Source organism: Odocoileus virginianus, chromosome 3, assembly GCF_023699985.2.
Source record: "Odocoileus virginianus isolate 20LAN1187 ecotype Illinois chromosome 3, Ovbor_1.2, whole genome shotgun sequence".
NCBI lineage: Eukaryota > Metazoa > Chordata > Mammalia > Artiodactyla > Cervidae > Odocoileus > Odocoileus virginianus.
This window is the reverse complement of record NC_069676.1, coordinates 94,979,490-95,003,099: the sequence shown is the minus strand read 5'-3', so window position 1 is coordinate 95,003,099 and position 23,610 is coordinate 94,979,490. Positions and strand designations below refer to the sequence as shown.

Genomic DNA, 23,610 nt, shown 5'->3' with positions numbered 1-23,610 from the left:
ATTATTTACACTATCAGCATTGTTCATCTGAAGAGATGCAATGTTCAGCAGAAAGAATATCATATATATACATGGCTTTAAAGTTTCTTAATTTGTATTCCTTCACTTTGGGGGAAGTGAAAGCTACAAAAAAGGTGGTTATCATGCCAATGGCTGTAGCGGTGAGGGCTGGTAGGGATTTCCGTTTCTAGGGAGGATGACAGGTATAAAGTCTTTTAGCACGATGCTCACGGAATCCAAAATACTGTACCTGTGTAGGCTCAGATCCCTGAGAGTCCAGACCTAAGCCTGATTCGCTAAGCGGTAAGGGAAGGCTTCCCGGGTGGCTTAGCCGGTAAAGCGTCTGCCCACTATGCGGGAGACCCGGGTTCGATCCCAGGGTCGGGAAGACGCCCCCTGGAGAATGGCCCCCTGGAGAATGGCGACTCACTCCTGTAGTCTTGCCTGGAAAATTCCATGGACGGAGGAACCTGGTAGGCTACACAGTCTATGGGGTCGCAAAGAGGGGGGCCACACGACTGAGCGACTAGTTCAAGGGAAGAAGGCTGCTGGAGAGTTTCTGGAATTATCTCCTGAAGCAGGTGTGTTCACAGCCTGCCCGTAGGTGGCCAGACGACTCCCACAACGTCTTGTCGGTTCTCAGCCCTTGGGAAGGGGCGCGGGGGGACCCGGGGGCGACCCTCCGGAAGGCGGACGGGCCGCGCTACGACCGGCGACGAAGGCGACGGGAGAATCCCCGAGGGGGACGCTGGAGAGGCGGGGACTCGCCCCTGGTGGGCGGGGCCGAGGGCCGACCGCACCGCCGCGGGGCCGGCGGTCAGAGGCCGCCAGCTCGCTGAGGAGGGGGCCGGCGGCCGCCAGCTCCCTGAGGAGGCTCCCGGTGACGACGCCGGGGAGCCCCTGAGAGGGACGCCCCGGAGGCGGGGACTCCCTCCGCGCGGGCGGCAACAGGTGGGCGAGGCCGACGGCCGCCAGCTCGCTGAGGAGGCTCCCAGCGACGACGACGACGACGGCGGCGGCGGCGGCGATAGAGCCCCTGAGAGGGACGCCGGGGAGGCGGGGACTTGCCCCGCGTGGGGGCGCTGCCACCTGCCCGGAGGAGGAGCCCCAGCGGAACCTGGGTTTATTTTTTATTTATTTATTTATTTATTTTTTTGCGGGTGCGGCAGCCCCAGGGAGTCGGGAGGACGCGCCCGGATCATGAAGAACTGCAAAGGCATCGAGAACCCGGCTTTCGTCGCCTCCAGCCCAGAAAACCCGCGCCGCCTCTGTGCGTCGTCGCCTTGCATCGAGATCTCCGTCGTGTCCACCCCGGACGCGGGCTCGCTCCCGGCGCCGGCGCCTCAGGAGCCCCCGGAACGCCCCGAGTCGCCTCAGCCCCCGGGGGCTCCCGACGCCTCCGGGCTCGGGTCGCTGTCCGAATATGAGGAGGGGCCCTACGGCTGGGGCAGCTTCCAACCCCGGGCTCTCCAGCGCTGCAACACGCCCCGGGGCTTTCTGTTTCACTACTGCCTCCTGGCCCTCACGCAAGGTGAAGACCGTCGCCGGCTCCGGGGGGCGCTGGGCGAGCGGGGGGCGTCGAGGGGCGCCGGGGAGGAGAGTTGGGTGGGGGGGGGGGGGGTAGGTGCGCCGCCAGCCCCGGGGGTGAGGGGGTCTGCGCGCCCGAGAGGGGTGGTCCCCGGGCTCGGGACTCGCGAGCGCTCGCACCGACGCCAAACAACCAGGTTCACGCTTCTGCATTTTTAGCTTCTCTTTTTACCGAAACATTGAAAACTTGCCAGGCAGGCTCTTTCTCTTTTAAGTGTTCTACCTCCAGCCTAGCAATTTCCTGCAGAGAAGGTGGAAAAGAGGGGAGCCCTCCTTCGGGAACCGGGTGCTCGGGGTGGGGTGGGGTGGGGGGCGCCTCTCTACATTACAAAAGCATGCATTTTGCTAAAACAAAACAAAAACAAACACGCTTATTAAAGGGTTTTGTCTTTACATCGCTCTGGAAGAGAGTGGATAAATGTGCAACTGAAGGTAGGGCGGTTCGCCAAGGAGAAACTTGTTGGACATACACAGGATTGGTCAGATCTACGCATTCAGGATTTTGTGAGTGTAATGGAAGAGCACTGGATGCTCTCGTGAGCCCAGGGAATAAACATCTACAGAGGCTTCAGGCGTTATTAACTGGTAAGGCACCTCAAACCCCATATCTGTTTGTTCACGGATCTCTTTTAGATTCTCTTGGGAGTTACTGATAAAAGCCCAGTTTTATACCCTCAGAAGGTTGCAATATAAGTCTCGATTGGAGGGGTAGGCATTGGGAGAGTGGTTCTCATGAAGGAAAGCATGCAGAGAATGAAAGAAATGGAACTTATGCTAGGGCGACAAATTAAGGACAGGGGGCATTAAAATGGAGCGTCTTCAAGGACATGCTATAAATTAGCTGGGATTTGACAGTATGTAGATTTTTTTTTTTTTTTTTTGGTCACAGCTTAAAACTTGTAAAGAGGTAGTCAAGTACTGATGGAAAGAAATGTAATCGGAAAAAAAATGGGTTTGAAATTGCTCTTTTTTAAGATTAACAAGAATAGGGAATCGACATATATTCTAGCTTTTCCTGTTCCTGCCCCACTGTCTTAAAGCAACTCCGTGTCGCTTGCACAGGTTAGGTGCTGAGTAAATATTTGTTGATTGCGAAGCAGCTGCAGCTCTTCTCCTAGTGACAGTTTTGTGCTTGAGTTACTTCCTTTTCTGCCTTTCTTGTCCCCACCAAAGTTGGCCCTCTCTCAGCATCTTAACCTTAATTGTCCAAAATCAGTGATTACCAAGCATCTTAAAGTCAAGTGTAAAGTTCAAAGAAATTCAGTTCAGTCGCTCAGTCGTGTCCGACTCTTTCACAAGTAAAAAAATTTATCTTGTGTTTTAAGACACATTCTGAAACTGCAGTATTCCAGAATATATCATTTTATGTTTAATATAAAATATTGTTTAAAATTATTATCAAATGTAATTGACATTCTTAAAGAAATATGTCAAGTTTAGCCTGGAGTTACCCTACCTAGAAATCGCCAACTTCAGAAGTGTAATCTGAGCTGAAAATGATTCCATAAATTCTTATTTCGGCTTAAGTTTGAATGACTGAAAACATTATCATGTTTCTCAACCTTGATTCTTGGGAAGACCATTTCCAAGTACAGTATTATAATAGGTGATTAATTTGTGAAAAAAGACCCAAAACTTGTCAAATGAGTTTACTTAACCCAGCCACTTATCAAAAATAAACAGTATTTCCCTTAGCATTTAATTTCCTAATGTACCTCCTAGCTTCTTGCATTTACAGTGGACATAGTATGCAGCCTTTCATGAAATTTCTTTTTTAAAAAAAGCAAATTTCTTGGAGTTTATGTACTGTAGAATTTACTTTGGGATCCTAGGCTTAAAATGCTGTCTTTGCATAGCAGTCTTCAAATTTACTTTATCAGAAACTTTTTTTACTGTAAAAACAATGAATTCTAATGACTGATTTTTAATCAGTATAGCAAGGGTGTTGGGAAGTTGATTTTAGATGGAAACTTTTCAGATTCTCAGACAACCTTGGTGGTGGTGGTTTAGTCACCAAGTCGTGTTGACGCTTGCGACCCCCTGGACTGTAGCATGCAGGCTCCTCTATCCGTGGGATTTTTCAGGCAAAAATACTGCAGTGGATTGCCATTTTCTTCTCCAGGGGATCTTGGCCCAGGAATCGAACTCGGGTCTCCTGCCATGCAGGCAGATTCTTTACCGACTAAGCTATACCTCCTTATAAATCTGCCATTCCTAGCTATTTAGGAATTTTATCTTAAAACTTCAAGAGCTATAGTGTATAGATTTATTAAGCTGATATGAAAGTAAAGATCATGTTAGGACTTCTAAAATTTGGGTAAAGTTTCTAGCAATATATTCCTAGTTACAGTCTTGATAAAGCAAAATTTGAAGAGATTATAGAGATAATGTCTTGGATATACTCTTTCTATTAATTAATGATTGAAAACAATTCATGGTAGCCTCTTAAGTAAAAAGAATAATCAGTTTGAAACTTTGTAATTTGATCAGATGGTTTTTATTTTTACTTTATAGTAATATCTTGGAGAAGGCAATGACACCCCACTCCAGTACTCTTGCCTGGAAAATCCCATGGACGGAGGAGCCTGGTGGGCTGCAGTCTATGGGGTCGTTAAGAGGCGGACAGGACTGAGCAACTTCACTTTCACTTTTCCCTTTCATGCATTGGAGAAGGAAATGGCAACTCACTCCAGTGTTCTTGCCTGGAGAATCCCAGGGGTGGGGGAGCCTGGTGGGTTGCTGTCTGTGGGGTTGCACAGAGTCGGACACGACTGAAGTGACTTAGCAGCAGGAGCATAGTAATATCTAAACTTCTGTATAATCAGTATCGTCATCGGACATTTTTGTTGTTAGATTTAAATTTTCAGCTTTTTCTTGTTTATTTTATATTCTTTCATCACAGTTATAATGAGCAGATGAAGTGTAAGTTGTTTGTTTTTTTATTTTCTGTCACATTGCCTATGATTTAGAATGCTAGTAATTGAAATAGACTTTTAGTTTGTTTTTGCCCCAGGAACTTTTAAATGATGACTTTAATGACTCTAAGAAGAAAATAGAGGTTTGAGAACTCAATTGCACCTTTCATAAGACTAAGTCAAGGATTGAGTAATTTGAACAGTTTTAGCATTTGACCTCTCAATCACCTGTATGTTTTGTATTCTTCCAAGTGAGGCCCGTGGGAATATACTATACCTGGAAACTCTCTAATGAATCAGCTTCATGAGACTTTACCAGTCTCTTTTGTCATTTAAAGAAACATGGTTAGCTGTGATTCAGTATGTGATAAACATCAACTTTATCTAACAACTGAACATTCACAAATGTATAATTTAAAAGAGAACTGATTTGTAAAGGAAATATGTTTGGCTTGCTTCGTTTTGAAACTTTGAGATTTTTAAAATTGGACATTTAAAAATATCAAAAGAAATGAACAAACTTTAGTATGTCATTTTAGTGATCATACTCTATATGGTAAGGTTGTAATAATGCACATAAATTTCCTCTTTTCTCTTTTAGGTATTGTGGTGAATGGCCTAGTAAATATTAGTATTTCCACTATCGAGAAGCGCTATGAATTGCAGAGTTCCCTGACGGGCTTGATATCATCAAGCTATGACATTGCCTTCTGTTTGCTGTCTTTATTTGTATCATTCTTTGGTGAAAGAGGACACAAACCAAGATGGCTTGCATTTTCATCCTTTATGATAGGGCTGGGAGCGCTTGTGTTTTCACTGCCCAAATTTTTTAGTGGAAAATACCAATTTGGGTCCCTTTTCAAAGGTAAGTTTCTGTTCCCTTTCTGCTTGTTTTAAGAAGTTGTGTTGGCTCTCTATTGCAGCTCACTTGTATGGATATGTAGGTAAGGGATTAACTGTTTTCCACTTTTTGCTGCTTTGATATGATGTGATTTGTGTGGAGTAGTAGATTATAGAGACAGATTGCGCATTGTTCATTGCTTCAGTGGATCTCCAAATTTTTAATCTTCTAATACTCATTCCCCATATTATACACAGTCTTTCTTAAAAACATGACCTGTTTTGCTTTGCCGGTGGTGTGGCTTCACTGGGGCTCTAAGATCTAATTTTTCCCCTTGGTAGTTCTGTTCGCTGTGCTGACAGCACTGCACCCTGGACCTGTTGACTCCTGATTTGAGAATGAGAGGTGAAACTTACAGGAGTAGGGCTTTTCCTGAGTACTGAAACTAGCTTCACTTTGGACTCTTGATTTAGAGACGCAGAACTTCATGAGTTACCTAAAGTGTTCCTGCGCTCAGTACGTTCTTTAAAGACTCAGAAAGGAAGTTTGATTGTAGTCCTTCTTTTCTCCCCCAAAGTATCTTTTTTAATGGGAAATCAATTATGGTAGAGCCCGAGAAATGTGCAAATGAAAGACTTTTTAAACACTTTTTGTCCTTCCTGAGACTTTTAATAGCAGATATTGAAATAAAATCAGAGAGCTGTAAAATCAGAAGCTTTCAGAAGTTAGGTAAATGAAAAAAAGGCTTATAGTAGGAAGAAAGGGGAACTGTGGCCTGCTGCATGAGAGCCATTATTTTTAAAAAGTTAAGATTTTTATATTTGTATTAGTATTGAAGATTCATATTTAAGTGTTAACATTTCCCAAGATCTATTTCCCAGTTGTAGACTGACAACAAATAGGACCGTGTTTTCAATAACAGTATATGTATCATGCAGCGTGGTTTTAGGGGTGTACTGACTAAGTAAGCAGACTTAATTTTAGAAATAAAAATAGCATATGCAAGTATATGGATCAAGAGAAGATGTTTTAAAAAGGTGGTTCAGCTTGAAATGAATGAGATAAGGTGAATGTGTTACCTATAGAAAGAACAGTTACTGGATTCTAGTATATTATCACAGATTCCATAAAATTTTATTAGGTCAACTGCACATGCGTTCTCTGGGAGTAGTTTTAGGAATAGGACATGGAGGATTTAGTACAGTATCTTTGATATCTTCATGGTAAAGGAAAAGCTTAATTTTTGTGTCACAAGAAATACGGAACTGATTCTGTGATAGCAAAAACATCATTGTATCAATAGCCTTTAAGTGGTGATCTTTGTCCTGAATTTAATCCTTCATTTTTCCAGTTGTTCAGATGCCCTACTTATTCTTAAAGTGTACAGACTTTGTTTAAAAAAAAAAAAAAACCACTTAAACTCTTTGAACTAAAACATAAACACCTGCTCGAGTGCAAAAGCCTGATCTGTCCTCAGCCATCTTCTTAGCTTCCTGTCTTCCTTACACCCGTTGTGTTGCAGCCAGTTTGAATAATTTCTATTTCCCAAAGGGAAATTGCCACAAATGAAGGAGTGTGTGGCCAGAGATGAAGCCAAGAAGGTTCTTGAAACCAGGTTGTAAACTTTTAGTACATTATTGTACATCATGCAAGTCTTTACTACGTTCATGTTGATGTTTTTCATGATTTTAGTTGAAGTAGATTAGGTAGAGGAATTGGGTGAGCTGTAAAATTTTTACTCTAAATTGACCCATAATTTAAATAATAATTTCTCTATGGCAAATAAAAGTAAAAATTCAGTTTGCCCTTATTCTGCCATTGGTATGATGAATATTTATTGATATGGACTCTACCTGATGCCGAAATAGTAACAGTGAAACAGTTTCATGCCCTCTGGATTGTATATACCAGTGGGAGGAAATACAAAATAAAGCAGCAAACATGATAACTAAAGACTGAGGTGAGTGTATAAGGGAAGAAATAGTATTAAGTAATAGTTCACACAAGGAAAAATACACGGGCAAGGGAAGGCTATTGTGATAAAAACTGAATAATGTTAGGAGCCAGTCCTGAAAGATGATTTCTAGGCAGGAGAAAAAATGGTCGCAGGCTTTGGAGCAGGAAACAGCTTGGTAGATGTTAGGAAGTGTCAGTTTTGGCCAGCATTATGGCACCCCACTCCAGTATTCTTGCCTGGAGAATCCCATGGATGGAGGAGCCTGGTGGGCTACAATCCACGGGGTCGCAAAGAGTCGGACATGACTGAGCGACTTCACTTCACTTCACTTCACTTCATCAAAGGTAGGGAGAATGTGGCATGAGATGAACTTGAGAGGCAGGCAGACCACAGCGTGAGTCATTTGGATTTGTCTTTAAATGCAATGGGAATTCATGAGAGAGTTTTACACAGGGGAGTACATGATTATGTTTTTAAATGATCATTTGGCTTCTGTTGTTCTGAGGGACAAGAGTATTTGTGAGGAAATCACCCAGGAGATTTTCACTATAGTTCAGGTGAGCAATAAAGGTGGCTGGGGTAGGGTTGCTAACAGTAGAGATTTAGAGGAGTGACTGATTTTCAATGTATTTTGGAGGAAAAAGAGATGGGTCTTTATAGTGGATTGATTGTGAAGAAGTAATGGGTAATGATTCCTTCATATTTGGTTTGGCCAATTGGGGCCATTTACTCTCGTGTGGAAGATTGGGTAGAGCAGAATTGGGAGAGGAAATCAAGAATTCAAGTTTGGGCTGAAGTATGAACTGCTTACTATATATCCAGTGTTGCAATACATATCTCTGGACATGAATGTTTATGTAAATATGCAAGTCATTCTTTAGTCTTCATTCCTAGAAATGAAAACACTGGTTAGAAGGGCTTCCTTATTCTGATTTTTGATAGGTAATGTCACACTGACTTTTAGGGAAGACTGTACCAGTTACTCTTCCACAGTCAATATATGAAAAATGCCTGGTTGTTATTTTGAAATTTTTACATTCTTTTTTTCCTAAAAGTTTTCCTTAATAGAAATGTCACTGGGGTGTGTTTGTGTGTAAGTGGAGGTGTTTACAATGTAACAGATACAAAACTAAGGGTTGAAATTACGTTATATATGTAAAGGAACCTGGACACTTGCAAATGGAATGTTCAAGTTGTGAATCCCTTCTTTTACCATGTAGAACCTTAGGACAGGGCTTCCCATGTGTCTCAGGTGGTAAAGAATCTACCTGCAATGTGGAAGATCCTGATTCTGTCCCTGGGTTGGGAAGATCCTCTGGAGAAGGAAATGGCAACCCACTCCAGTATTCTTGCCTGAAGAATTCCATAGACAGAGGAGCCTGGCAGGCAACAGTCCACGGGGTAGCAAAAAGTCAGATACGACTGAGTGACTAACACACACACACACACACACACGCTTGCACACACCCTCTAGGAAAAGAGGTGAAGTGACTTTATAGTGATTTCATAGGTAGTCAGTAATAGCTAAAATTAATACTAGTTTTTTGCTTTTTTTAGGGTTTTAAAATTTTTTATTTATTACTGGTAGTTGGTTGATTAAGTATATCAACTAATTTCTATATTTTTATGAAATGAAACTATTTCTTCCCTAAATTCACATAGCCAGTTTTATTTTAATTTCTATTGAAGTGTAGTTGATTTGCAATGTTGTGTTAGTTTCTGCTGTATAGCAAAGTGAATTGTGGATGTGTGTGTGTGAGCTTGCAGTGTGTCTGACTCTTTGCGACCCCATGGACTATAGTCAGCCAGGCTCCTCTGTCCATGGAATTCTCCTGGCAAGAATACTGGAGTGGGTTGCCAGTCCCTTCTCCAGGGGTCATTCTGACCCAGCGATTGAACCCAGGTCTCCTGTGTTGCCTGCAGATTCTTCACTGTCTGAGCCTCCAGGGAATCCCACATTTACATATATCCACTCTGTTTTAGATTCTTTCACCACATAGGTCATTGCAGAACATTGAGCAGAGTTCCCTGTGCAATGCAGTAGGTCCTTATTAGTCACCTATGTTATATGTAATCGTGTGCATATGGCAGTTCCAGTCTCCAAGCTTTTCCCTTCCTTTGTGAAAGTCGCTCCGTTGTGTCTGACTCTTTGCAGCCCCATGAACTATACAGTACATGGAATTCTCCAGGCCAGAATACTGGAGTGGGTAGCCTCTCCCTTCTCCAGGGGATCTTCCCACCCAGCGATGGAACCCAGGTCTCCAGCACTGCAGGCGGGCTCTTTACCAGCTGATTTGTCACAGAGGCCCCTTGGTAACCATACGTTGGTTTCCTACATCTGTGACTATTTCTGATTTGTAAATAAGCTCATCTGTACCATTTTTTTAGAGTCCACAAGTAAGTAATATCAAATGATATTTCTTTCTCTGACTTACTTCACTCAGTGTGAGAATATCTAGGTCCATCCATGTTGCTGCAGATGGCGTATTTTGTTCTTTTTTTGTGGCTGAGTAATATTCCATTGTATACATGTACCACATCTTCTTCATCCATTCCTCTGTCAGTGGACATTTAGGTTGCTTTCATGCCCTCACTATTGTAAACAGTGTTGCTATGAACATTGGAGAATATGTATATTTTTGAATTACAGTTTTCTCCATACATATGTCCAGGAGTAGGATTGCTGGATTATATGGTAGCTCTGTTTTTAGTTTCTTAAGGAACCTCCATGTTCCTCATAGTGGCTTTACCAATTTACATAGCCATGAACAGTGTAGAAGGGTTCTCTTTTCTCAACACCCTCTCCAGTATTTATTGTTTCTAAATTTTTTGTTGATGCCTATTCTGAACTGTGTGAGGTAATACCTCATTGTAGATTTAATTTGCATCTCTTTACTAGTTAGTGATGTTGACCATCCTTTTGTGTGCTTTTGGGTCATCTATAACAGGTAGCCAGTTTTAATGGTCTGTATAACTTGTCTGCTCAAGTGAATTAATCCACTTTTGTAAATACAGGATCATGTAACCACAAATCTGAGTTATTTATCCAACTCTAAGGAGAATGTTGAAAAAAACTGGAGATTTAAGTGAGAAAAGGAAAACAAATGAGTTTTAAAGCTTTTGGAAATAAATTAAAAAGAAAATGTATAATCTTCTTAGGTAATTTTATATAAATAACCTAAAGAGCATAACATTAAGAAATCATATTATTTGAATCATACATGTCATTTTAACTTAATTTGAAACCGACATTGAGAAAATTAATATATTCCTTTGTATGCTTTTTTTGTTGCTGTTGTTTTGAACTTGAGGGAAACCAAACATCAGTTTGGATGAAATACTCTCTGTGAGAGGAGATTAAAGTAATGTAGTATAATTGGTAAGTAGAAGAACACAAAATATGAAATATGATAAGTATGTATAATTTCCACAGGTGTGAGAATAACACAAAAGGAGGTTAAGAATTAGCAAAAAGGAAGAAAGGTGTGTTTGGAAACAGCTTGAATTTTCTGTTCTATACAAAATAAATATAAGTAAGTTTGGGAAATTATTTTCTTAAAGGAAATTTTAGTGGAGACATAAGGGTTAGAGGCAATGATCTAACTTTGAATGGAGAAAATAACATTTATCAAAGAGAAGTTTTGCTTGCTGTCATTGGACAAACACAAGAAAAAAGGGAGAATTAATTTCAAAAAAGGAAGGACAAACACAAAAAAAGGAAGAATTAATTTCAGGGAAATAAATGCTTCTAAGGGCTAATTTTTTTATATGTTAACCTGAGAATAATGTCATAAACCATTTTCAAGTAAATCATATTTGCCACTCACTTTTGCTGTATTTTAACAGACCAATAACAGAACGTATTTTAATATAGCTTTTAAATATTGTTAAAATGCAATAAATAATCAAATCTTTGCCACATAGCATTTTGTTTTCATCCAAGCACTTTTAAATTTCCTTTGGATGAGTGTTAATTTAATGTTGGTAAATAAAATTATCTTTTCTTCTCTTTGAGACTTTATGACAGAAATCATTAGTAAATACTTAGGAATTATAGAGAACTAATTACTAAATCCAGTAAAGCTGTTTTTCTCTGTTGACCAATAGTTGGATAAATTTTCTTAAGTTGTATTATTTTCTTGTTTCTCTTTCGTATCCTTTTCTTTCAAAAAAGAAAAAAAAATACATATATAGGGCTCAACACTTCCCATTTGCTTAATCACTAAATTTCTAATGTTTTAGAAATGGTATTTCAGGGAGCATTTTGCATCAAAGGACTTTAGTTACGCAGGCTAAAAACGTTGAACTAGGAAAATGATTAAAGCAGGACTCAAAATTGGACTTAATTTTTAATTACTGTTTTGTCTTTGTTTTGTGCTCTTAAAGGGTTTTTTTTATTTTTGAATATGGAATGCTTGCCTAGAGTGGAGAAGATAGAGGTCCAAGAATCTTAGAGTTTTTCAGTGCAATACAGGATGCTTTAATTTTGCTTGGCCTCTGAGTGTTCCTTCTTCTTTATATTGCTTCTTTCGTATGAAAATCACTTTTATTTTTCTTAGATTTAAATTTTACTATAATGAAATAAAGAGGAGAGGTGGTTTCTTAGGTTAAAATATGTAGTAGTGTAATAAAGTGAATTATTTAAAATGATCTTTAAATTTAATATACAACAGTAAAAGAGCTAGAGCTAACTTTTAGGGATATTCAGTGCTGTAGAAGAAACTATCACTGTTTTTAATATCACTGTTTTTACTGTTTCCCAGACTTCCTAGATAATATGAATTTTCCTAGATGATTGGTACCCTTATTTAATGCCCTATCAAGATCCTAATTTTAATTCAAGAAGTGGAACTTGGGAATGTATGTTTTTTAAAATTACCCAGGTTATTTTAGAAGTCCATTTGGGAAATGTGTGTCCAGTTTAGAATTTCCTTATTTTGTAGCGTCAACTGTGGACATAGAAATAAATGTTTCTTTTCATTTCAGGGTTATTGTTTTATATTTTCCTTTAAAACAGGAGTTTCACAAGCATCATGAAATACTACCTACCTTAATGTAGCCAGTTTTGTTGAAATTCACATGACCTAACTTCTGAAATAGAGGAAACTCACAGAGAAAAATAAGTAAGGAGGCATGTGTCAGTGAGATGTTAGCACAAACTCAATTCTGCCCACAGTTATAGTTTGCAGACAGATGCACATTTTAAAATTCATGGTCTTGAACAAGAGAAAGTAATGTTGCTACATTTATCAAAATATGATCTGCCAAGCCAAGTTTCTGACGGTATTAGGGATATGTTAAACATGGGTTCCCCTAGTTCAGTGAGTTTGGGAAAAGATGAACGCTAAAGACGTGCCTTATTGTATCACTGTAAAAGTGAATGCATTGTGTGACTCTTTGGTTAGGGGATATGGAATGTATAGTTCTGAACTTACTGACCAAAGACCTCCATAGATACGCTTGTCCCTTTTACCCTGCTTCCACTCTTCACTTTACATTTTCTCCTCCAGATTAGTGGGAAGGTCTGCTTCCCACTAATGTCTAAGTATGTGATTTTAAATCCCTTGTTGAATTTAGAAACTTCATTGTGGCCAGCACCTATAACAGCATATGATGGATAATGGGTACCTGAGAAATGTTTGCTGAGTTATCAGACATATGAATGAATGACTGGACGCCTTCAGTAGAGGCGTGTTAGGAGTCTGCTGACTCGTCCTTGAACAGAAGGCAGTACGTAGGTAATGGCAGATAAAGGCAGTCTGGGATTCTCTGTTCATATTTTCTATTAGCTTGGCCTTACGGAACCCAAAGTTACTCCATAAAGAATAATTTTCCCTTCCTTTGGCCACTGACTTGGAAAGATTTGTAAGTTATCAGAGTCAAGGATTATTTGCCATAAATGACCTCTATGGGTAAGATTTGGGATCTGAAAAATTTGCAACATGAAAAAGGAAGCTAAAATGAGAAGCATATTCAGAAATAGAAGCAAAATGCATTGATATTCTATTTTTGGCTTTCATCTTAATTGCTTGCTTAAATATTGATTTCACTATCTACTGTACTTCTAAAGTGATACTAAAATGTCAGATGTTTTTGGCTAGACTTTAGTAGCGATTACCCTTATTTATTCATGTGTGAAATAAAAGGACATGCTCTGAGAGGGCATTCAAGTGGACCATAGCCATAGCTGTGTCTAACCAGATGTAATATATGGGAGGTAATGATTAAGCAATGCTTTTTGTAGCTTCCTCAGAATGGTTGGTAAAAATTGTGGTAAGAAAAAAATGAGGAAATTCAATTTTCTTGGTCACTAGTTCTTAAAAATGCACAAATTAGCCAGTGTGTTTTACTGTATTTTTTCTTTTATTTTAGTGGTATCAGCACATTACATTAAGTGAAAGTATCAGTAGTATAACAGGGATATTAAGGCCAGACGAAACAGTTAAAATTTTTGCTCAAGCACTGTATGATAGAGCTATGTGATCCTGCACAGGTTTTTTTTCAACTTTCAATCATGATGGTAGTAGTAACTGCTCCTTCATAGGAAATTACACGCAGTGCTAAGGCAGTGCCTGGTGTCGGTAAGTTCTCATCAAATAATAGTAATGAATAAAAATTATGTTCATGCTAATTAACAACTGTTTTAATGTAAAAAATTGCCTTTCTTGGTTTGTTTAGTTATTGTCAATGGTGGTTACAGTATGGACAGCTAAAAATCTTTCAGTCTGACACATGCTTTTGTAAGTGCCATTTGATATCAGGATATCCCCAAAGTCTGGCTAAACTTGATTTGCTGTAGCTAAATTAATTGGGGCTACTCAATATAACATACTAAAATATTGCCTTTTAAATAGTCAAGTTGTCTTTTTCTAAATAGTTTTAATTTTCTCCTAATTTTGAATATGATATGCCCCTTTGGCAGCCAATTAGAAGATAGAAAATTTTTTAAAAATGATATAAAAGGGGAAAAACTAGAATATACAGAATAAAAGGAAGTAAATCTGCATGATAACACATCCTAGATAGCACACTATCAGTAGTTCAGCCTTTTAATGTATATACATATTCATATGTGTATTCACAAGTAGTTATGCATGATTATACTTTTACATTACATAGTCATTAATACTGTAGTCATTGGATCCATCCATAGTCATTGGATGGCTGGATGGCATCACTGACTCTATGTACATGAGTTTGAGCAAGCTCCAGGAGTTGGTGATGGACAAAGAAGCCTGGTAGCTGCAGTCCATGGGGTGGCAAGGAGTTGGACACGACTGTACGACTGAACTGAGTCATTAGTACATTCTCATACCCTCTTACTAACCTTTATACATACTCATATATCTTTATACCACATTTTCACATATATATACCAATGCACATTTTAAGGAAACAATATTTTGAACTTATGGGTATCTATTTTTTAACTTAGAATATATGTGGGATGTTGTAAATATTAAAAAAGACAAAACTGAAGAATATTTATGCTTTTATATAGTTTCATTTTATAGATAATCTAGTTAATCGACCCTCCTTTGCTGTGATTTTTATTAATGCATTTTATTTTTCTGGTTAGAAAAGTTCTGTTGACCATGGCAGACAATTTGAGTAATACTAAACAGTAGAAAGAGGGGAGAAAATTTCATTATTATTCTTTCCTCAAGAGAGCAACTTTGGGATTGTCTTAATTTTTTTATTGTATATGTCTCTTATAGACTTAGTATAATATTTTTCATTGTTTACAATACATGTACATTCTTATTCTTGTACCATATTCAATTATATATATTAACCATTCTCACAGTTATATATTTTAAAAGTTTTCCATAATAAATCACCTCATGATAACATTTTTATGTTTAAAAATTGTACTATACTTTGCTAGTTATACAGTTCTTAACATTTTGACATTGACTTTTTTCATTCAGAATAATTCTGTGAAGACTCATCAGAGTTGAGTTTATTAATTACTCTTTCCTTTTTATTGCTAACTAGTAAGTTTTTCATAATATGGATTTACCAAGTTTTGTTCAACCATTCACCTGCTAAAGGACATTTGAGTTGATCTTAGTTTTTTGGCTATCCCAAGTTAAGTTATAAGCATTTGTATACAGATTTTTGTGTGAACATACTTTTCAGTTATCCGGGATGGATGCCTAGGAGTAAATCTGATGGGTGTGTGATAGTTCTCTGCTTAGTTTATTACTGTTTTCCAGACTGACAGTACCATTAGGAATGTATGAATGATCCAGTTTATCTACGTCCTTGCCAACATTTGTTGCTGTCATTACTTTAAAAGTTTTTTCTAGTATTTATTTTTATTTATTTTATTTATTTGGCTGTGCTGGGTCTTAGTTGCCACACACGAGATATTCGACCTTTGTTGTGACATGCAGTAATTTTTAGTTGCAGCATGTGAGCTCTTTAATTGGGGCATGTGGGATCTAGTTCCTGAAAAAAAGTTGGAAACCAGGCCCCCTGAATTGGGAGCATGGAGTCTTAGCCACTGGACCACTAGGGAATTCCTCCTCAGTATTTTTTATTTTGCCCATTTTGATAGGTTGTAGTGAAATCTTGTTATGCTTGTAATCTGCATTTCCCTAATGGCTAATGATGTTGAGCATCTTTGCTTGTGCTCTTTTGTCATCTGTTTGTCCTTCATGTAATATCTTTTCTTATTTTTTGCCCATGCTCTAACTAAATTGTTTATTTTTTACTGTAGAGTTTTGCAAGTTACTTATACATTCCAAGTACTAGATCTTTGTCACATAGGTGGTTTGCAAATGTTCTCATTTTGTCTGTAGCTTATCCATTTCAACCTCGTTAACAGAGTTTTTCACAGAGAAAAAGATTTTAATTTGAGTGAAATTCAATTTATCTTTTTTCCTTTTGTTGTCAAGTCTAAGAACTCTTTTCCTAGTCTTTGATCTCAAAGGTTTTCTGTTTCTTTTCTTCAAAAAGTTTATCAGTTCAGTTCAGTTGCTCAATTGTGTCCGACTCTGCAACCCCATGGACTGCAGCATGCCAGGCCTCCCTGTCCATCATAAACTCCTGGAGTTTACTCAAATTCATGTCCACTGAGTCGGTGATGCCATCCAACCATCTCATCCTCTGCCATCCCCTTCTCCTCCTGCCTTCAATCTTTCCTAGCATCAGGGTCTTTTGTAAGGAGTCAGTTCTTCGCATCAGGTGACCAAAGTACTGAAGCTTCATCAGTCCTTCCAATGAATATTCAGGACTGATTTCCTTTAGGATGGACTGGTTGGATCTCCTTGTAGTATAGGGATTCTCAGGAGTCTTCTCCAACATCACAGTTCAGAAGCATCAATTCTTTGGTGCTCAGCTTTCTTTATAGTCCAACTCTCACATCCATATGTGACTACTGGAAAAACCATAGCTTGACTAGACGGACCTTTGTCAGCAAAGTAATGTCTGTGGTTTTTAATATGCTGTCTAGGTTGGTCATAATTTTTCTTGTAAGGAGCAATCATCTTTTAATTTCATGGCTGCGGTCACCATTTGCAGTGATTTTGGAGCCAAGAAAATAGTCTGTCTCTGTTTCCATTGTTTCCCCCTCTATTTGCCATGAAGTAATGGGACCAGATGCCATGATCTTATTTTTTTGAATGTTGAGTTTTATTCCAGCTTTTTCACTTTCCTCTTTCACTTTCATCAAAAGACTCTTTAGTTCCTCTTAACTTTCTGCATAAGGGTGGTGTCATCTGCATATCTGAGGTTATTGATACTTCTCATGGCAATCTTGATTCCAGCTTGAGCTTCATCCAGCCCAGCATTTCACATGATGTACTATGCATATAAGTTAAATAAACAGGGTGGCAATATACAACCTTGACGTACTCATTTCCCAATTTGAAACCAGTCTGTTTATAGTTTTTCATTTTCCATTTAAATCTGTGATACATCCTGAGTTGATCTGACTTTGTATATTTGTATTATTTGTTTATTTGACTCTTCTTTATATTTCCAATTAACATTCTGTTTGCATTTTAAAAACAGAAATGTGTAACTAATGTACTTGCCACAATAATCATTACCAGTTTGTTGTTCATTGTTCAGTCATTCAGACTTGTCTGATTCTTTGCCACCCAATAGACTGTATGCCAGGAGTCACTGGTTCAGAGAAATCCTGAAATCCCACTGGGAAGCTGTCAAGCTTGTTCCTTGAGTAAACTCTCCTCGAGCTTCTTGGGAGGGCCTTCATAATTCATTTTTCTCTGTTGGTCCTGTTTTATAATTATCCCTGGCTATATTTGGATGCTTAGAAGTTGTATTAGCCTGTTTCTTGCCTATAAAAATTAGGGAACTGGGGATCATTTTAATACTCAGTCACAGTCTCTCCTAGAAGAGGCTAATGGTTCATTTAACAGTGTAGGTGTTTCAGAAACTAATTGATTCAGGTGTTGTTGTTGTTTAGTCCCTCAGTCGTGTCCAACTCTCTGTGACCCCATGGACTATAGCACTCCAGGCTTCCCTGTCCTTCACCATCTCCCAGAGTTTGCTCACATTCATGTCCATTGAGTCAGTGATGCCATCCAACCATCTCATCCTCTGTCGTCCCTTTCACCTCCCACCTTCAGTCTTTCCCAGCATCAGGATCTTTTCCAGTGAGTCAGCTCTTGGATCAGGTGGCCAACGTATTGGAGCTTCAGCTTCAGCATCAGGCCCTTCAATGATTATTCAGGATTGATTTCCTGCAGGATTGACTGGTTTGATCTCCTTGCACTCCAGGTGACTCTCAAGAGTTTTCTCCAGCACCACAGTTCAAAAGCATCAATTCTTTGGCACTCAGCCTTCTTTATGGTCCAGCTCACATCCATACATGACTACTGGAAAAACCATAGCTTTGACTGTACAGATCTTTGTCTGCAAAATAATGTCTTCGCTTTTTAATATGGTTCCTAGGTTTGTCATGGCTTTTCTTCCAAGGAGCAAACGTCTTTTAATTTCATGGCTGCAGTCACCATCTGCAGTGATTTTGGAGCCCAAGAAAATCATTTCACATGATTCAGGTTTATGTGCCAATAATCACACTCTCAGTTTTGCATTGTGTCTTGTCTCTTTGGACTTAAAAGTTAAGCTTTTAAGGAAGGAAGAGTCAAACCCTTAGACACTTTTCCCCAATGCTTATTTTCCAATGAAAAGTATTTGCTTGAAGTGCAGGTCAATAAAAACAAGTAGGTTAGTAGTATGAGATATATGCCTATGGTTACTTGTGCCTTCCAAATCTATTTCCATCCATGTACAGTAGGTAACACATACTTCATGATGGAGAGTTCAGGTTGCAGTGTCCATAATCCTGTTTATGTCTTAACATACCAGCATCTGATAGCAAACCAACAGTTGCTTTTCAAAAGAATAATGTACACCAAAAAGCTTAGTGTTAACTACAAAAACCCAGGGGTCTTCCCTGTGATTTCCCTGTGGAGACTTGCCAGAGGCTTCCTACATCTTCCCAGTCTGCCATAAACACTGTCCAAACCTGCTGTAAGAACTTTGTCATGTTCCAGAACTCAGAACTCAGGAGGCCTCTGAGCAACACAGGTCAATTAAAATAGACTGTGGAGTAGATAAAACCAAGGCTATGGCCCCATTCCCTGTTAATGGCATGGAATGTATTTTTCTTGGGGTCACCTTAATCCACTTAGTGCCATTAATAGGGAGTGGGGCCATAGCCTTGGTTTTATCTACTCCACAGTCTATTTTAATTGACCTGTGTTGCTCAAAGGTCTTCTGAGTTCTGGAACATGATAAAGTTCTTGCAGCAGGTATGGACAATGTTTATGACTGTTTATGGCAGACTGTCCAAAGAACACTGTCATAAATATTGTCCATACCCGTTGGCCATACCTGAAGCTGAAGCTCTAAATACTTTGGCCACATTATGGGAAGAACTGATTCCTTAGAAAAGACCCTGATGCTGGGAAAGATTGAAGGCAGGAGGAGAAGAGGACGACAGAGGATGAGGTGATTGGATGGCATCACCAACTCGATCGACATGAATTTGAGCAAGCTCCAGGAGTTGGTGATGGACAGGGAAGCCTGGTGTGCTGCAGTCCATGGGGTGGCAAAGAGTCAGACATGATAGAGCGACTGAACTGAACTGATGGCAGACTGGGAAGATACAGGAAGCCTCTGGCAAGTCTTCACTGGGAGGACCCCTGGGTTTTTTTTAGTAAGGCTAAGCTTTTTTGCCTACATTATTCTTTTGAAAAGCAACCATTGGTTTGCTCCTCCGTGCTGGTGTGTTAGACATAAACAGGATTATGATCACTGTGCAACCTTAACTTCTCATCATGAAGTATGTGTTACTACCATGGTGGTGGTGGTTTAGTTGCTCAGTCGTGTCTGACTCTGCAACCTTATGGACTGTAGCCTTGCCAGGCCCCTCTGTCCATGGGATTCCCCAGGCAAGAATACTGGAGTGGGTTGCCATTTCCTTCTCCAGGGATCTTGCAGACCCAGAATAGAACTCGGGTCTCCAACATTGCAGGCAGATTGTTTACTAGCTGAGCTACAAGGGAAGAAATAATAAAATTAGGCATGTGAAAGTTGGACATTTTGTTGTTAAATGAAATGGTAGATGAAAATAAATTTGAAAGGTGCAAGTAACTATAGGCATATATCTCATACTACTAGCCTGCTTGTTTTTTTATCGACTTGCACTTCCCTCTTTTCCAATGGAGAAAGGTTATTATAGGCAGGAATTAGCTTGGTTTTACTACAAAACCCTGGATGTCCTCATTACAAGGATCTCACAGGGTTCTTGTGACTGGCTAACGGAGCAGGAAAAGGTAAGCCTGGTTTACAGAGGGTTTTTGCTGGCACCTACCAAAGGTGAACATTTTGTAGAGAAACCCCAGTCAGGCATGACCCTAAAAGACAATCGTCTGTGGAAATTCTGTTTTGATGGAAGAGAAGGCCTAAGGTACAGATTTTCACTGATTCACACACAACAGTCTGGGCTTCCCTCCTGGCTCAGACAGTCAAAAATCTTCCTGCAGTGTGGGAGACCCAGGTTTAATCCCTGGGTCAGGAGGATACCCTGGAGAAGGAAATGGCAACCCACTCCAGTATTTTTGCCTGGAAAATCCCATGGACAGAGGAGTCTAGTTGGGCTACAGTTCATGGGGTCACAGAAGAGTTGGACATGACTGAGCGACTAACTCTTCCGTGCACAACACTCTAATAGATAAGCTGGCCAGTCAGAAGCTTGAAAAAAAAAAAATGAAAGTTGTTAACAAGGTAATTTTAATAGTGTGCTATGAATTAATACATATGTGTAGTGGACTGCAGCCATGAAGTTAAAAGATGCTTGCTCCTTGGAAGGAAAGCTATGATAAATCTAGTCAGCATATTAATAAAGATCAGAGACATTACTTTGATGGCAAAGGTACATTTAGTCAAAGCTATTGTTTTTCTAGTAGTCATGTACAGATGTGAGAGTTGGATCAAATAGAAGGCTGAGTGCCCAAGAATTGATGCTTTTGAACAGTGGTGTTGTGGAAGACTCTTGAGAGTCCCTTGGACAGCAGGGAGTTCAAACCAATCAGTCCTGAAGGAAATCAATCCTGAATATTCATTGGAAGGACTGATGCTGAATCTGAAGCCTAGAATGTAAAGGCGTTTTTGCCACTTGTTAACTTGAGGGCATCCTTTGTAGAGGATGCTCTCAATCAGGAGGAAAATATGGTCTGACCAGTCTGGTGTTCTTGCCTGAAGAATCCCAGGGATGGGAGAGCCTGGTGGGCTACCGTCTATGGGGTTGCACAGAGTCGGACACGACTGAAGCGACTTAGCAGCAGCAGCAGTGAGTGTCAATCAGTGTTTTTCCCCAGCCACTGTACTTTTTGTGGAATTGGCCCATATTAAAAATGACCATGTAATATAAAAGGAAGCTAATCATGGGTTCAGAATGATTTTTTCCTCCTCATAGACTGGTCTTAACTCCTGTATTGCAGATGCATTACCCAATTTACCAACTTCAGGGTCCACTCCTGAGAGCAATGATTTGGTAACATTCCCCAGGGCAACCAATATACCCCAGGACAGTCAGAATATGTCGATCCTTGTTGCAGTTTGTCCTCCTAAGACAAATACATATTCTAGATATGAATTTATTTTTACCACCTGTGATGCTTCTACCAACACTCAATGTTGTTTGACTTACAAAATGCCTTGTTCATTACTACAGCTAACTTCTGAAGTTGCATCACTTCTGATGAAGAAATTCATTTGCAGCAGAATTATGGTAATAACTTCTGCTCATGAAATTCACTTGTGTGTCTTACCATGTACCCCAACACCCAGGAGTCTCTGACTTAGTAGAATAGTGTCTGTTTTGGAATAACTTGCAGAATAAGATTTCCTTCTCTACAGAACATGGTATATGCATTAAGTGAGGCAGAATGCATTCTGTGTTGCTGGGACCTCCATAGCCAGCGTAAATAGGATACTGAAATAGGGAGTGGCAGTGGGTTGGAGCCTTTTACTACTGTACCTAAAAATCCACTTACAGAATTTGTTTCCAGCCTTAGTCTTCATACTAATAATCAGCAGGTAGAGAAGATGACCATTGAATTTGCAGAAGTGATGGATCCTTGTTAAGAAGGGGAAATTGGGTTGTTTTTAATCAGTGGCAGGGCAGAGTGTATTTTGAACTGAGGGTTCCTGTTAATATCCCCATACCCAGTCAGTTCAGTCGCTCAGTTGTGTCTGACTCTTTGCGACCCCGTGGACTGCAGCATGCCAGGCCTCCCTATCCATCACCAACTCCTGGAGTCCACCCAAACTCATGTGCATTGAGTTGGTGATGCCATCCAACCATCTCATCCTCTGTCGTCCCCTTCTCCTCCTGCCCTCAATCTTTCCCAGCATCAGGGTCTTTTCCAGTGAGTCAGCTCTTTGCATCAGGTGGCCAAAGTATTGCAGTTTCAACCTCAGTATCAGTCCCTCTAGTGAACAATCAGGACTGATCTCCTTTGGGTTGGACTGGTTGGATCTCCTTGCAGTCCAAGGGACTCTCAAGAGTCTTCTCCAACACCACAGTTTGAAAGCATCAGTTCTTCAAGGCTCAGCTTTCTTTATGGTCCAGCTCTCACATCCATCCATACCCAGTAGTACTTGTTAAAAGGAAACCTGTGGAGCGTGGCTGACTGTGCACAGAGCCCACTGGTGGGCTGCCAGACCTTGCCGAGCAGAACATGTGGCCGGCTGGCAGCCGCAGCCCTGCTGGGGGACATGTGCCACTGTCCGTGGTGGTCTCCCCGAGGTGTCTGCTCCCGTAGGGGTCCAGCCCTCCACAGACAGGAGCAAGAGGATGGAGAAACAGCCCTGCATCTTGGAGGGTTGTTGCACCAGGCATTGCTGCAGTTCCTGGTGTGTCTTCTCTCCAATCAGCTGCTCAGTGAAGCATGGACAAATGAATTGATGAATGAAGAGTTAGGAAGAGCCTATCCAATTCCTGGTGGGGTTCCTAATATGGTACCACAGGCAGCTTGGATGACATGTCAGAATAGAAGCAGGAAGTGGAGCAGCATTAGATCATATTTAAAAGCAGCGCACACAAGTCAGCGTTCTAAGTACCATCTACCTTTTACAAGGTCAGTGTGGCAGGGAAGAAGGGTTCTGTCTCTTTGTGCACTGACTGTCCTTGTTCCATTGGTATCTTCAGCAGGACTGCTGTACGCGGCCTGTGTGGAGGAAGACTTCCCACAGGGCTGCACCAGTACCACCAGCCTGCGCTTTCACAGTCAGCTGTTGGCGATTACCGTATCTGTTTATGTGTTCTTCCACCTTTGGACTTGGACAGGTATTACCCTCTCTGGCACAGATAAGGGAACCAGAGCCAAGATGGTATATCCTCATGATATGCCTAAGTGTCTGTCTCTGAAAGCCTGACCACATGGAAATACTGGAAACCCACTTAGTGTGCTGGAAAGATGCTTTGCCTAGCGTCTCTCAGAGGTCTAGGACTATGGGACGCTTAAGCTGCAGAGGCTTCTTTAATGTACCTTGGTTCTGCCCTTTGGTTTTCTGAAGGTTCTCATTTATACTAGTGGTATCAGAAGAAACATGTCAAAAGAATGTCTTGTTGGAAATTAACAGCGCCAGCCATCAACTTGTGACTTATCCCATTCGTAATGAAACGTTACTGGTTGGAAATTTTATGTTTATTTTAGATGCAAAGCCTTTGGTAAAATCACATGATAAGGATGACTGAAATAGTTCTGAAGAAGCTATGTTGGAATAGTTGTAGAGAAATGCATTTGAACTAATGTGATTTAAAG

The 23,610-nt window shown here is 40.3% G+C and overlaps 1 protein-coding gene and 1 non-coding gene across 3 annotated transcripts in view; both read left to right on the top strand.

Moving 5' to 3' along the window:
- Positions 1-316: 316 nt before the first annotated feature.
- Positions 317-388, top strand: TRNAS-ACU (transfer RNA serine (anticodon ACU)). The gene has a single exon. It is a non-coding gene; the product is annotated as a tRNA-Ser (tRNA).
- A 638-nt stretch (positions 389-1,026) lies between these two features.
- SLCO4C1 (solute carrier organic anion transporter family member 4C1) overlaps positions 1,027-23,610 on the top strand; it is a 77,476-nt gene continuing 54,892 nt past the window's right edge. The window contains exons 1-2 of one of the 2 annotated variants that reach the window (XM_020890442.2): positions 1,027-1,531; positions 5,104-5,367. In XM_020890442.2, coding sequence (XP_020746101.2) covers positions 1,201-1,531; positions 5,104-5,367 — 595 coding nt within the window. In that variant the 5' untranslated portion in view covers positions 1,027-1,200. The remainder of the gene's footprint in view (positions 1,532-5,103; positions 5,368-23,610) is intronic. The other variant, XM_070465858.1, reaches the window with a different exon arrangement.